At 45.3% G+C, this 13503-nt stretch overlaps 1 protein-coding gene across 1 annotated transcript; it reads left to right on the forward strand.

The window, feature by feature from the left end:
- Positions 1 to 564: 564 nt before the first annotated feature.
- Positions 565 to 7705, forward strand: LOC139372479 (DIRAS family, GTP-binding RAS-like 1b). Its single transcript, XM_071112201.1, has 5 exons — positions 565 to 818; positions 5743 to 5895; positions 6314 to 6484; positions 6572 to 6676; positions 6944 to 7705. Exons 2-5 carry the CDS (start codon positions 5758 to 5760, stop codon positions 7124 to 7126), a joined length of 597 nt encoding a protein of 198 aa, XP_070968302.1. The 5' UTR covers positions 565 to 818; positions 5743 to 5757; the 3' UTR covers positions 7127 to 7705.
- The last annotated feature ends 5798 nt before the right edge of the window (positions 7706 to 13503 follow it).

A 13503-nucleotide genomic window follows, 5' to 3' on the forward strand; every position in this document is an offset into this window, starting at 1 on the left:
GTGCTGCAAACACCAGACACTCCATACCAATGTCCACTCAGAATGTGATTCTTGGATTTGTTTTTATGCCAAGATGGTGGCACCTGAAAGCCTTTACTAACGGTACCCAAATCTGACAGCTGACTTTAATATGAAACTGTGCCTTTAGCAAATAAAGCAATAGGACTTTTTGGTTGGGACTGATCATGCAGTAGGCTAAGCAACCCTTTTTGGTTATCTGCCAAATATAGGCTATAAATAAGTGGGGAGCACCTTCAGCACCCCTACTTCCTGCGGCTATGGGGGGACAGTGGGATGCAACTAGAAGGGTCATTTTCTTCAGTTTACTCCCAAAACACATTTTGCTGTTAATTCGACAGTCTGGCTAAAGTATGGCTTCACTTGATATGCTGAAATAAAAACTCGGTAATTCACGAAACCGTGCCCGGTCCTGCGTTTTCAGTCGCTAAAACGTTAGGCCTATTTGTGCGTTTCTGTGTGTGTTGTGTGTGTGTTGTGTGAGTGTTGTGTGATGACGCGTTGATCCGCAAGCCATAAGGGGATCGATGGAGACGGGTATAGATGGAGACATACCGATAGAGGGAGGAGAGACATTGTGGCACTAGAACTGTAGTGCGTGGGAATATCAAGTAGAGAAAGCGATAAATATAGCTTCAACAAGGAGAGAGATAGAGAGAGAGAGAGCACGGGCTGTGAATTCGCGGACGACATGAGAGCTCTACATGAATAGTATACAATGATTTAAAACTCAAGAGTTTTGCCTTACAAACGTGTTGTCCGAAGACAGCCACTAAAACGGGACTACACATCAAATTCAGGTATGTAGCACTTAACCACAACCAGATCAATCTTTAGAAAAATCCGTTAGGCTATGTCGGTCAGAGAATGTTGATTAGTGTGTGGCGTTGCCTCTCATGGACAGTTGCCTTGGTAAATATGGGGCAGCAGTTTAAAAAAAATGGCAAACCGTTCATGTTATTTCTACCATATGTTAAAATGTTACTGCGCCATAAACTGCTTTATCGTCTGGAATGTGAGAGAGGATGATATTCTATGCAGGGATCTAACATGTCTCGATTTGGAGGATGTGATGCGCCTTTGAAATTATGCCACCGCCACCAAAGCGAGATGGCGAAGTATTTTATGAATGAAAGGGGCAGAGTAGGTTAGCCTGTGACAACAGGCTGACAACAAACGAGGTCGTTTTTAACTCTTACTTTGCCTATAGCATACCCTGCTAGAAGCCCGCCATGGACATGCATTATCACACACACACACACACACACACACACACACACACACACACACACACACACACACACACACACACACACACACAGTAGGCTACATTCCACCAACATGATGGCAACGTGACGCATAGTCTCTGACTTTAATCCATATTTTCAGGCGGTACATCTGGACATTGCATGCTTGCCCGATTAACGTTATATGTGCTGTTTATGGCAGGCTTTCTTCCATGACTATCCTTGCTGTGTGTGTGTGTTCCAGGTCCTTGTGTTTGTGTGGGTTCATAGTAGGAGGATGAGAGGAGAGGGGGAGGGATGACAGTGATTAAGCTTTGTAGTGTAGCAGATGGTAGTAAAGAGAGATTGGACCATGGCTGCGTGTGAATGTGGGTGTTGGAGGAAATGTGTGTGTCATCTTTCATGCCCACTTTATGGTTGCATCATCACAGTTGACTGAGCTATGAGGGGTGGACACATCAGAGTTAGGGTTTGTAATTGTCCATACTACTGTCCTTTCTAGCATGGGGATATGGTGACCAGCAAGGGCCTGAATTACTGATGTCCTTTCTAAGAATGGCGAGTGAGTGTCCTGACAGACCCAGAGTTTTTATGAGTGGCACCTATTTCCTTTGCTGTTTATGTGATTTTTGGCTGCACCTCGGCACACACTGGTTGACGTGTTGTCTCTGTTCCTTTCCTGCTCGCTGTCGGTCTGTACCTCTCCTGCTCGCTGTCGGTCTGTACCTCTCCTGCTCGCTGTCTGTCTGTCTGTACCTCTCCTGCTCGCTGTCTGTCTGCCTGTACCTCTCCTGCTCGATGTCTGTCTGCCTGTACCTCTCCTGCTCGCTGTCTGTCTGTGTCTGTACCTCTCCTGCTCGCTGTCTGTGTCTGTACCTCTCCTGCTCACTGTCTGTGTCTGTACCTCTCCTGCTCACTGTCTGTCTGTCTGTACCTCTCCTGCTCGCTGTCTGTCTGTCTGTACCTCTCCTGCTCGCTGTCTGTCTGTCTGTACCTCTCCTGCTCGCTGTCTGTCTGTCTGTACCTCTCCTGCTCGCTGTCTGTCTGTCTGCTTCTCTCCTGCATGTCCCCCAGATACTGACCAGCAGGAGCATGGATTGTGGATGTCAGGATCATCATAGTTTACTATCCTACACTCTGTGTGTTTGTATGTGAAGTAGGCGTGCTGCTAAGTTAAGACCTGGGAATTGGGTCAATGCAGACAGTCCAGAAGATCAGAGAGGTTAGGCTCAATAATTAGCTGCTAAGCCTAGACCCCTGTGGTGCAATCTGTAACACACACACATGCATAAACACACTTACATACATACAAACACACACACACACACACACACACACACACACACACACACACACACACACACACACACACACACACACACACACACACACACACACACACACACACACACACTAAGCCCATCTTAATGTCGGAGAAATCTGTTGGAGTGACGGAATGAAGGGATTGTTGTCTAGAACTGGGATGAAGACGCGTTATGAAGTGGTTTTAAATGTTCTACAAACAAAGCTTTCTAATGTGAAATGTATATGCGGGACACCGAGATTTGAATGCTTATTACCTCTGTTTGCATCACTCTCCATCACACCGTGCACGGACACGCGCATGCATGCACACCCACAGAGAGAACAGATGAAGCATTGAAGCGGTGTGTGAGTAGATGTGAACATTCTATACGTGTGTGTGTGAGAGGTATAGAATGGAACTCCTGGACTCATGTGTACACAGAGTATCAGTATGTATTTTCCCTGGCTGCAGACACACACACACCTCCGCCAGCTGTGATAAGATCTGCCAGCAGAAGTCAGCCAAGGGTGTGTGTGGAACTGCATTCATTCATAGGGGCGACACACACATTTGCACATACACAAAAAGCTGACAGGTGTGTGTGTGCGACAGACAGATAGTCAGTCTCTCGGGCAGCTAACCACTGAGACTGTCAGGCACACAAACACACACAGGAGAAGATGAGAGGAGAGATGAGGAGAAGAGAGAGAAGGACAAATGCTGAGTAGAGGAGTATTGGTCTGTGCCAAAGTGATCTCCTAATGTAGAGTTGGCTGGGCTGGTCCAGATGTATTTACACCATTAAAGCACTCTATCCTTCCATCTCTATTCATCAGAGAAGGGGAGCAAAGAAAGATGGTCAGAGTGAGACAGTCCCATTTGGTAAGAGTGTCATCAATCTCTGTGCCCTAGTGTCAAGGACAGGTGTGTGTGTGTGTGTGTGGATCTTTAGACTGAAATTCCCACATTGGTCCATGAATATTAGTATGTCTGCACCTAGTGGTGGTGTTCTAGTTTGAAGTGGGATTGTAATTCCAGTGTTATCATTTGGTGTTAGAGGTCCTTATAACCAGTGTTTAGCCCCAGAGCTGTTCAATAATGCACACACACACACACACACACACACACATACTGCCAAGAATGCAGAATAGTATTTGAGGAATAGGTTCAGGTACAGAAAGATGAGTTGTGGTAAGTTAACGGTAGTTAAAAGCTTTTGTTTCATCAGGGATACCCCCTTGTCAGTACATGTGTCTGTCTCCCCCTTGTCAGTACATGTGTCTGTCTCCCCCTTGTCAGTACATGTGTCTGTCTCCCCCTTGTCAGTACATGTGTCTGTCTCCCCCTTGTCAGTACATGTGTCTGTCTCCCCCTTGTCAGTACATGTGTCTGTCTCCCCCTTGTCAGTACATGTGTCTGTCTCCCCCTTGTCAGTACATGTGTCTGTCTCCCCCTTGTCAGTACATGTGTCTGTCTCCCCCTTGTCAGTACATGTGTCTGTCTCCCCCTTGTCAGTACATGTGTATGTCTCCCCCTGGGGTCAGTACATGTGTCTGTCTCCCCCTGGGGTCAGTACATGTGTCTGTCTCCCCCTGGGGTCAGTACATGTGTCTGTCTCCCCCTGGGGTCAGTACATGTGTCTGTCTCCCCCTTGTCAGTACATGTGTCTGTCTCCCCCTTGTCAGTACATGTGTCTGTCTCCCCCTTGTCAGTACATGTGTATGTCTCCCCCTTGTCAGTACATGTGTCTGTCTCCCCCTTGTCAGTACATGTGTCTGTCTCCCCCTTGTTAGTACATGTGTCTGTCTCCCCCTTGTCAGTACATGTGTCTGTCTCCCCCTGGGGTCAGTACATGTGGCTGTCTCCCCCTGGGGTCAGTACATGTGGCTGTCTCCCCCTTGTCAGTACATGTGTCTGTCTCCCCCTTGTCAGTACATGTGTCTGTCTCCCCCTTGTCAGTACATGTGGCTGTCTCCCCCTGGGGTCAGTACATGTGGCTGTCTCCCCCTGGGGTCAGTACATGTGGCTGTCTCCACCTGGGGTCAGTACATGTGTCTGTCTCCCCCTGGGGTCAGTACATGTGTCTGTCTCCCCCTTGTCAGTACATGTGTCTGTCTCCACCTGGGGTCAGTACATGTGTCTGTCTCCCCCTTGTCAGCACATGTGTCTGTCTCCCCCTGGGGTCAGTACATGTGTCTGTCTCCCCCTGGGGTCAGTACATGTGTCTGTCTCCCCCTGGGGTCAGTACATGTGTCTGTCTCCCCCTGGGGTCAGTACATGTGTCTGTCTCCCCCTTGTCAGTACATGTGTATGTCTCCCCCTGGGGTCAGTACATGTGTCTGTCTCCCCCTGGGGTCAGTACATGTGTCTGTCTCCCCCTGGGGTCAGTACATGTGTCTGTCTCCCCCTTGTCAGTACATGTGTCTGTCTCCCCCTTGTCAGTACATGTGTCTGTCTCCCCCTTGTCAGTACATGTGTCTGTCTCCCCCTTGTCAGTACATGTGTCTGTCTCCCCCTTGTCAGTACATGTGTCTGTCTCCCCCTTGTTAGTACATGTGTCTGTCTCCCCCTTGTCAGTACATGTGTCTGTCTCCCCCTGGGGTCAGTACATGTGGCTGTCTCCCCCTGGGGTCAGTACATGTGGCTGTCTCCCCCTTGTCAGTACATGTGTCTGTCTCCCCCTTGTCAGTACATGTGTCTGTCTCCCCCTTGTCAGTACATGTGGCTGTCTCCCCCTGGGGTCAGTACATGTGGCTGTCTCCCCCTGGGGTCAGTACATGTGGCTGTCTCCACCTGGGGTCAGTACATGTGTCTGTCTCCCCCTGGGGTCAGTACATGTGTCTGTCTCCCCCTTGTCAGTACATGTGTCTGTCTCCACCTGGGGTCAGTACATGTGTCTGTCTCCCCCTTGTCAGCACATGTGTCTGTCTCCCCCTGGGGTCAGTACATGTGTCTGTCTCCCCCTGGGGTCAGTACATGTGTCTGTCTCCCCCTGGGGTCAGTACATGTGTCTGTCTCCCCCTGGGGTCAGTACATGTGTCTGTCTCCACCTGGGGTCAGTACATGTGGCTGTCTCTACCTGGAGTCAGTACATGTCTGTCTCCACCTGGGGTGAGTACTGCAATTCACATATTCCCTCTTCTCTCTGTGTGTGTTTAATACTGTGTCCAGGCAGTAGGGGGCAGCATGCCTGAGCAGAGTAATGACTACAGGGTGGTGGTGTTTGGAGCGGGGGGAGTGGGGAAGAGCTCCCTGGTCCTACGCTTCGTTAAAGGCACCTTCAGGGACACCTATATCCCCACTGTGGAGGACACCTATCGACAGGTGAGACAGGGACACCTATATCCCCACTGTGGAGGACACCTATCGACAGGTGAGACAGGGAGAGGAAGGAAGACTGAGGCAGCGTCTGGAATGGCAACCTAATCTCTGTTTAGTCCACTACTTTGACCATGGCCTGAAGATAGTGCACTTCAGAGAATAGGGTGCCGTTTCAGACAAAACGATGCATTGACAGGTAATCAGGGATGGGCAGTAGGCCAACTGCTTTATATAGACGTAATGACCATATATAGTGTGTCCAGAGGGCTATTTTATCCACTGATCTGATGCACCAAGTCAAATGATACAACTTAGTGATCAAAAGAGCATTGAGTATAAGCAATGTTTTTTTTTTTCAATTAATGATCATGTATTATCCTAATGATACTAATTGTGTGTGTATGTTTGTGTGTGTCTACAGGTGATCAGCTGTGATAAGAGTGTGTGTACGCTCCAGATAACTGATACAACAGGCAGTCACCAGTTCCCTGCCATGCAGAGGTTGTCCATATCTAAAGGACATGCCTTCATACTGGTCTACTCTGTAACCAGCAAACAGTCACTGGAGGAACTCAAGCCTATCTACCAACAGGTGTGTGTGTGTGTGTGTGTGTGTGTGTGTGTGTGTGTGTGTGTGTGTGAGAGACAGTGTGTTGTAATCTCTCCTTGTGTTCTCCAGGTGATAGCCATAAAGGGGAACATAGAGGCCATCCCCATCATGTTGGTGGGCAACAAGAGTGATGAGACCCAGAGAGAGGTGGAGACTAAAGATGGAGAGGCACAGGTCGGTAACGTTAAACATCTGACCTGGGTTCAGTAGAACTACATAATGTCAAATACTTTAAAATATCGATTCAGTTTGGAATAGTGCCAAAAGTGCAAACCCCAAGTTAAATAAATCCCACCTCAAAGTAGTTGATCTGTGTATATTTTACCCAGGTCTGGTACTGTCGGGCCGATTTGCTGTAAAGCGAATTCCCATTCTACTTTCTCCTGTTAATAACAATAATACAATTAATCCTATTAATAATCCTACTGTGTGGTCTTCAAGGCAACCACGTGGAAGTGTGCGTTTATGGAGACGTCAGCTAAGACCAACCACAACGTGACCGAGCTGTTCCAGGAGCTGCTCAACCTGGACAAGAAGAGAAACATGAGTCTCAACATCGACGGGAAACGGTCCGGAAAACAGTCCAGAGCTGAGAGACTGAAGGGAAAATGTAGTGTCATGTAGAGGAGAGGAGAGGAGAGAGAGAGAGAGGGAGGGAGGGAAGGAAGGAAGGAAGGAAGGAGGTCACAAGGAAGACAGAAAGTGAGAGGATAAAAGACGAACAGAAGAGGGGGAGAGGAAGAGAAGAGAGATGGAGAAGAGTGAAGAGAGGACCACTGGTGGGTTCTATACCTCACCCTCTCAGTATCCTCTCTCGTCTCCTGTCTACCTGACCAGGGTCCTAACCCTCCATACAGTCCCACTGTAGTGAAAAGATTTGGGGGGGGGTAGTCTGAAGACGACTCAAACCCGCAACCCTGCATCTGTCAGCATCAGTCCAACACCTCAGCCATTACGCCGTGAGGTCCCAACCTCTTGGCGAGGTCACTAGATGTTACACTAGGGACACTCCTACATAATGTACATATCCTATGTATACATGACCTCCCTCCCTGGCACCTCTGAAAGACTCAGACAGTAATACCCCCCTAACCGTCTCTGTCATCATGCAAAATGGACAATCCTCTTAACTCCTCATTCAAGTGGCTTCAAAATGGATCGAAATCATTACTTGAACTGGAGAAACGTTGAACTTGTGACATCAACAATGTTAAAGTGTTAAAGTGTTAAAACAAGGGAAGGGCAGTGGTTCATGTCTGACTTGGAATCCGAGGAAAGGGAACCTGGGAAAGAAAGATGTGGTAGTTGGAGTGAAATGTTAAGAAGTCTACCTGGGACACTTGGTAGTTGGACTGAAATGTTAAGAAGTCTACCTGGGACACTTGGTAGTTGGACTGAAATGTTAAGAAGTCTACCTGGGACACTTGGTAGTTGGAGTGAAATGTTAAGAAGTCTGCCTGGGACACTTGGTAGTTGGACTGAAATGTTAAGAAGTCTACCTGGGACACTTGGTAGTTGGAGTGAAATGTTAAGAAGTCTGCCTGGGACACTTGGTAGTTGGAGTGAAATGTTAAGAAGTCTGCCTGGGACACTTGGTAGTTGGACTTTGGTTGGATGGACGATGGACTTGAAACGTTTGGAGTGGACTTGGAACATGTGAAGAGGTATTAGAAAAGGTGGTTGTGGGATTTGGACTGGGAATACTGTGGGATTTGGACTGGGAATACTGTGGGATTTGGACTGGGAATACTGTGGGATTTGGACTGGGAATACTGTGGGATTTGGACTGGGAATACTGTGGGATTTGGACTGGGAATACTGTGGGATTAAAAACGGACTGGGAATACTGTGGGATTTGGACTGGGAATACTGTGGGATTAAAAACGGACTGGGAATACTGTGGGATTTGGACTGGGAATACTGTGGGATTAAAAACGGACTGGGAATACTGCGGATGATGTCGCTGGGGATATGTTTGCGTCGGTTGGCTTTGGCCCTTGTTGTTTCATGTGAGGAGCCTTTCTGTTGGCCTTGTGTTTCCCATGCCAAGCTGCTGAATCCTCTTCGTACACAGAGAAGCACAGAGAGGATGGAGTGACGACTCTACCCGACGGAGGGAAGACACTCGATTAGTTTTATGCCATGCAAATACCATCACATTGCACTTAATGTCACACACACACACACACACACACACACACACACACACACACACAAATATAAATGCACACACATGCTTTTTGGAGACCAGTGGTCATTCACCAAGTGTATTCCTACATAGTATGTAAAGGAAAAAGGAGTGATGTAATTATATTATTGTCCCAAACACCTCTATTGGTTTATGTAAAGCAATAAGGTTGTTTGTCAAAGTACAGAATATATATATATATATATATATATATATATATATATACTCCAGATGGAAGTTGCCCCTAAACACAGATCTAGGATCAGCTTACTCCCCAAATAATAACTTTAACCATTAGGGGGTAAATGCAAAACTGATCTTAGATCAGCATTTATGGACAAAGTCATCCTACTTACTATACAGGAGAGCTGAAAGCACAATCATTTGATTGACGTTGTGTTTTTGTTTTACCATGTTCCGTTATCTATCTTGCAGAATAAATGACAGCCAATATATTTTGGACAGAGGTGGAGGAAGGAGGGAGCAGCTCTCCTGTAGTTATTATTCCAGGTGACTTGTAATGTGTACAGTATTTAAATGTGTGTAAAAGAGCACCATAAGGCTGTGGGTTGGTTATATAGCACGGTATTGTAACAAAGCAGACAAAAAGGTTAAGCTGCATCGCAAATGGCACCCTATTCTCTATTTAGTGCACTATTTTTTTTAGACCAGAGCCCATATGCTCTGATCTAAAGTAATGCACTATATAGGGTACCATTTAGGACATAAACTATGTGAGGGAACCCGGATCTAAACTGGACCCAAAAAGAAGTAGAAAACACCACTTCATATCTCTCTAAAAAAGAAGCACGGAATTGATTAGAGTTTCAACCAGGGATTTAATTTTCAATTCGGAATATTAATTGAAATTCTGTTCATAAAACGAAAACTCTGTCATTGGAAAAACAATGGGCAAATTGAATAGACTGAATTACTGTGTATAGGGTATTGAGAAGGTACGTTGTGTTGCTATGTGCTGTGTTATACTTATGGCCCAAATGTTTTCCTGACCTCATGCCCTGACCAGGAAAACGCTGATCCCCAGTTGTAGGCTATAGCTAAGGCTCAGGATTGTTCCTGTTCAGATCACATGCTCATGAAAAGGTCCTGGATCTGATTAGAAAACAGTGTTCTAGTGCAGTATTACACTAGAACTATAATATAGTATACAGTCATCTATTATTCAGATCAGATTGACATAACCCACATTTAGTGAATTATGTGAAACATTTTACATCAAATAGTATCAAACTAGTATGTCGAGTGTGGTGTGTGTGTGTGTACAGTGTAAGATTGAATCAGCACAGACGCCTCTACCCCATCCTCCCACAACCGGTCTCATTGCATCTGCCAAAGGCCAATATTGTGAGTGTGTGTGTGTGTGTGTGTGTGTGTGTGTGTGTGTGTGTGTGTGTGTGTGTTTTATGAAGTGTCGGTCAGAGGTTCCCTGTGGAGATGACCCACACGTTCTGCATGAGTCAGACTGCTCAGGCTCATGCACACACAGTGGTGGAAAAAGTACCCAATTTTCATACTTGAGTAAAAGTACAGATACCTCAATAGAAAGTTACTCAAGTGAAAGTCACCCAGTAAAATACTACTTGAGTAAAAGTCTGTATTTTGTTCTAAATATACTTAAGTAGTAAAAGTCAGTGGACTTGGTCAAATATACTTAAGTAGTAAAAGTCAGTGGACTTGGTCAAATATACTTAAGTATCAAAAGTATAAATAATTTCAAATTCCTTATATTAAGCAAAGCAGATGGCACTGTTTTCTTGTTTTTAACATGTACGGACATCATTTACAAATGACGTATTTGTGTTTAGTGAGTCTGCCAGATCAGAGGCAGTAGGGATGACCATGTGTTCTCTTGATAAGTGCGTGTGAATTGGACCATTTTCCTGTCCTGCTAAGCACACATGTAACGAGTACTTTTGGGTGTTTGGAGTATGTATGTATGGAGTAAAAAGTACATTTTCTTTAGGAATGTAGTAAAGTAAAAGTTGTAAAAAATAGTAAAGTACAGATACCCCAAAAAACTACTGAAGTAATACTTTAAAATATTTGTACTTAAGTACTTAACACCACTGCGTGTACACACACACACACACACACACACATACAGTACACAGATATATAAATACACAGGCATACCAATCAAACAGTGAGCAGTCCTTTGTGCCACAGAAACCTAATTATCTGCGTCTCATGCGTTACCTTATCCCCTGATCCCATGTGATTCTGGTCAAAGTAGTGCACTACATAGGGAATAGGGTGTTGTGAGATTTGGACATTGTCTGTTTTTCTGCACTGCTGTGTCACCCTGTAACCCGTCTGTTGTACACCTCCTATTAGTTTTACCACTCCCCTTCACTCCACATCTGTAGATAACTGTAAATAGCCATTAGTTATATAGCTGGAGGTGGATATAGACTCGATAGAGGATTTAGGAACGTTAGGGAATGGTGACATCATGGCCCTCTTCAAAGGATTGTGGGTAGTGTGGTTCTCTTAGGAGTGAAGGTAGAGCTGCCAACTGTGATTCCACAGTATGTTATTAGAATCAGAGAAGAGATGGGCACTGAGGAAGATCTCTCACCTCATTGGATGAGCACCTGGGGGACTGGCCAGAGCCCAAATGGGCGGAGTCCTCCAGAGATGAACCAATGAGAGGGTTTCTTTTTTTCACGTGTGTAGTTTAGAGTGCTGGATCCTGTCTTGAGATCCACACACACAACTACTTTCCTCACAAATATATCAATAACATGATTTACATGAAGTCTGATTTTGTTGTATGTCAAGTTACGAATGGGTTCAAAGAGCATTCCTATAATGACTCAGGAATGGACAAAGAGGCTGCTGTATGGCTGAATCAAAACCAAGATAGAAACACACAACAGAGCTGATATGATTCTAGAATAGATTATACAAGCCAGATAGTTGTGTCTGTTCTACGTAGTTTCTACCTGAAAAAGCCCCTACAGCCTTTCACTGATGTGTGTTATCAGAAAGTCATGTTGCTGGAAACTGGGTACTGGTCATGTTGCAGAAGAGAAGTGGCACAAAGGACTATGGGAAGAGTAGTTGATTGAGTGTAGTTAATCAGAAACATGTTCTCGAAACTCAATCCTACCAGGGATGCAGTTTGGAATTTTTGCATCACCCCAGATCATACTATCAGCCCAGAAACAACTCCTTGCCCCTAGAAGTTCGAATATCTGAAGGGACTGGATAGGGGACAGGGTTAACTATTAGGCTTTAGGGAACTTCCGCCATATTGTTTACACTTGTCTGCTCTGCCAAACACAAAACGTGGAAGTGCCTCGAAGTTGTTTCTGGACCGGGCCTCTGGGGGGTGCAATGACTTCTGGGTAGTGTGGTTCTACTAACCTCCATCTCTGTCCTTCCCTCCCTGCATGGCCACAATAAGTGTTGCTCCCTGCCAGCATGAGAACCAATAAGGACGCAAACTGTGAAATTAACATATTTGTATTTTATTATTATAATTCTTCTGCATTAATAATGGCTTTGGTTTGAAAAGTGTAACTGTTTTTAATCTCTTATTGTTTTTGTAAACATGTTTTTTGTTTGGACCTTTTTTTAACATAATGATCATGTAAAGACATTTTATTATTTTATTTTTAAGATAGTTGTTATTATAATGAATTATTATTCTAGCTATTTATTCTAGCAATAGTCTTCCAACTATAATGTACTGTGGCAATGCATCCTAACTATAAGATATTATGTATATGAAGAAATGATCATATCGACTCTGCAAAAGGATTTTCTTAATAAAAACAACAGTTAAGAATCTGCCTCTTGTGTGATATTTCCTTTCACAATGTGTGTGAAATGACAGAAAGATGACCTGAAGACTCCTGTTGGCTCCTACATTGAGCACCTAGGATTTTGCTTAGTTGGCTGACATGGTCTTGCATTGTGTAGATCAAGGTTTCCCAAACTCGGTCCTGGGGCCCCCCATGGATGCACATTTTGGTTTTTGTACTAGCACTACACATGGATTTAGTACTGTAGATATGTGGTGGAGTAGGGGCCTGAGGGCACACAGTGTGTTGGGAATGTATTGTAAGGAAGAGTAGCTGCGGCATTGGAAGCAGCTAATGGGGACCCATAATAAATACAAATACTACACAGCTGACTCAAATAAGCAAAGCTTGATGATGAGCTGGTTATTTGATTCAGCTGTGTAGTGCTGGGACAAAAAACAAAATGTGCACCCGGGGGGTGTATAGGACCGAGTATAGGAAACCCTGGTTTGATACCAGGTCGGTTACGTGGACTGATGGTGCGCTCAACACAACTCGGAACAAGTAAGTCTCCGACTTCTGATTTTGATGCATGCAAGACCCCCCCCCCCCCACCCCTCCAAAAAAAGACCAAATTAAAGAACTCTGAATGGTGAAAAATAATTTGGAAAGGACATCCAACTCGGAATTACAAGTCAGAAACTCGGGCATCCATCCTAGAGCCCCGACTTCTCTGACCTGAAGATCACTGACATCACGATTTTTCCCAATTAGAGCTTGTTTCTTTTCAGAGATCCCAGTTGTCTTGAAGGCACCGTGACAACAGCTTGCAGCCTCATACAGTGTCATACTGTTCTCCACTCCCTGACAGCATGCCTGCAAAGCAAAGCAAAGCACATTCTCTCTTTCTCTATCTGCTTGAGGATTCTTCACCCAATGTGGTTGCTATGGCGACTCAGTGACGGCTACGGTTGCCGCGTCAGAATGTGGTGTGAGCCAGGTGATGCATTACGACAACCATAGATCTTCTAGGCAGAGTGTGT

Source organism: Oncorhynchus clarkii, chromosome 18, assembly GCF_045791955.1.
Source record: "Oncorhynchus clarkii lewisi isolate Uvic-CL-2024 chromosome 18, UVic_Ocla_1.0, whole genome shotgun sequence".
NCBI classification, from domain to species: domain Eukaryota; kingdom Metazoa; phylum Chordata; class Actinopteri; order Salmoniformes; family Salmonidae; genus Oncorhynchus; species Oncorhynchus clarkii.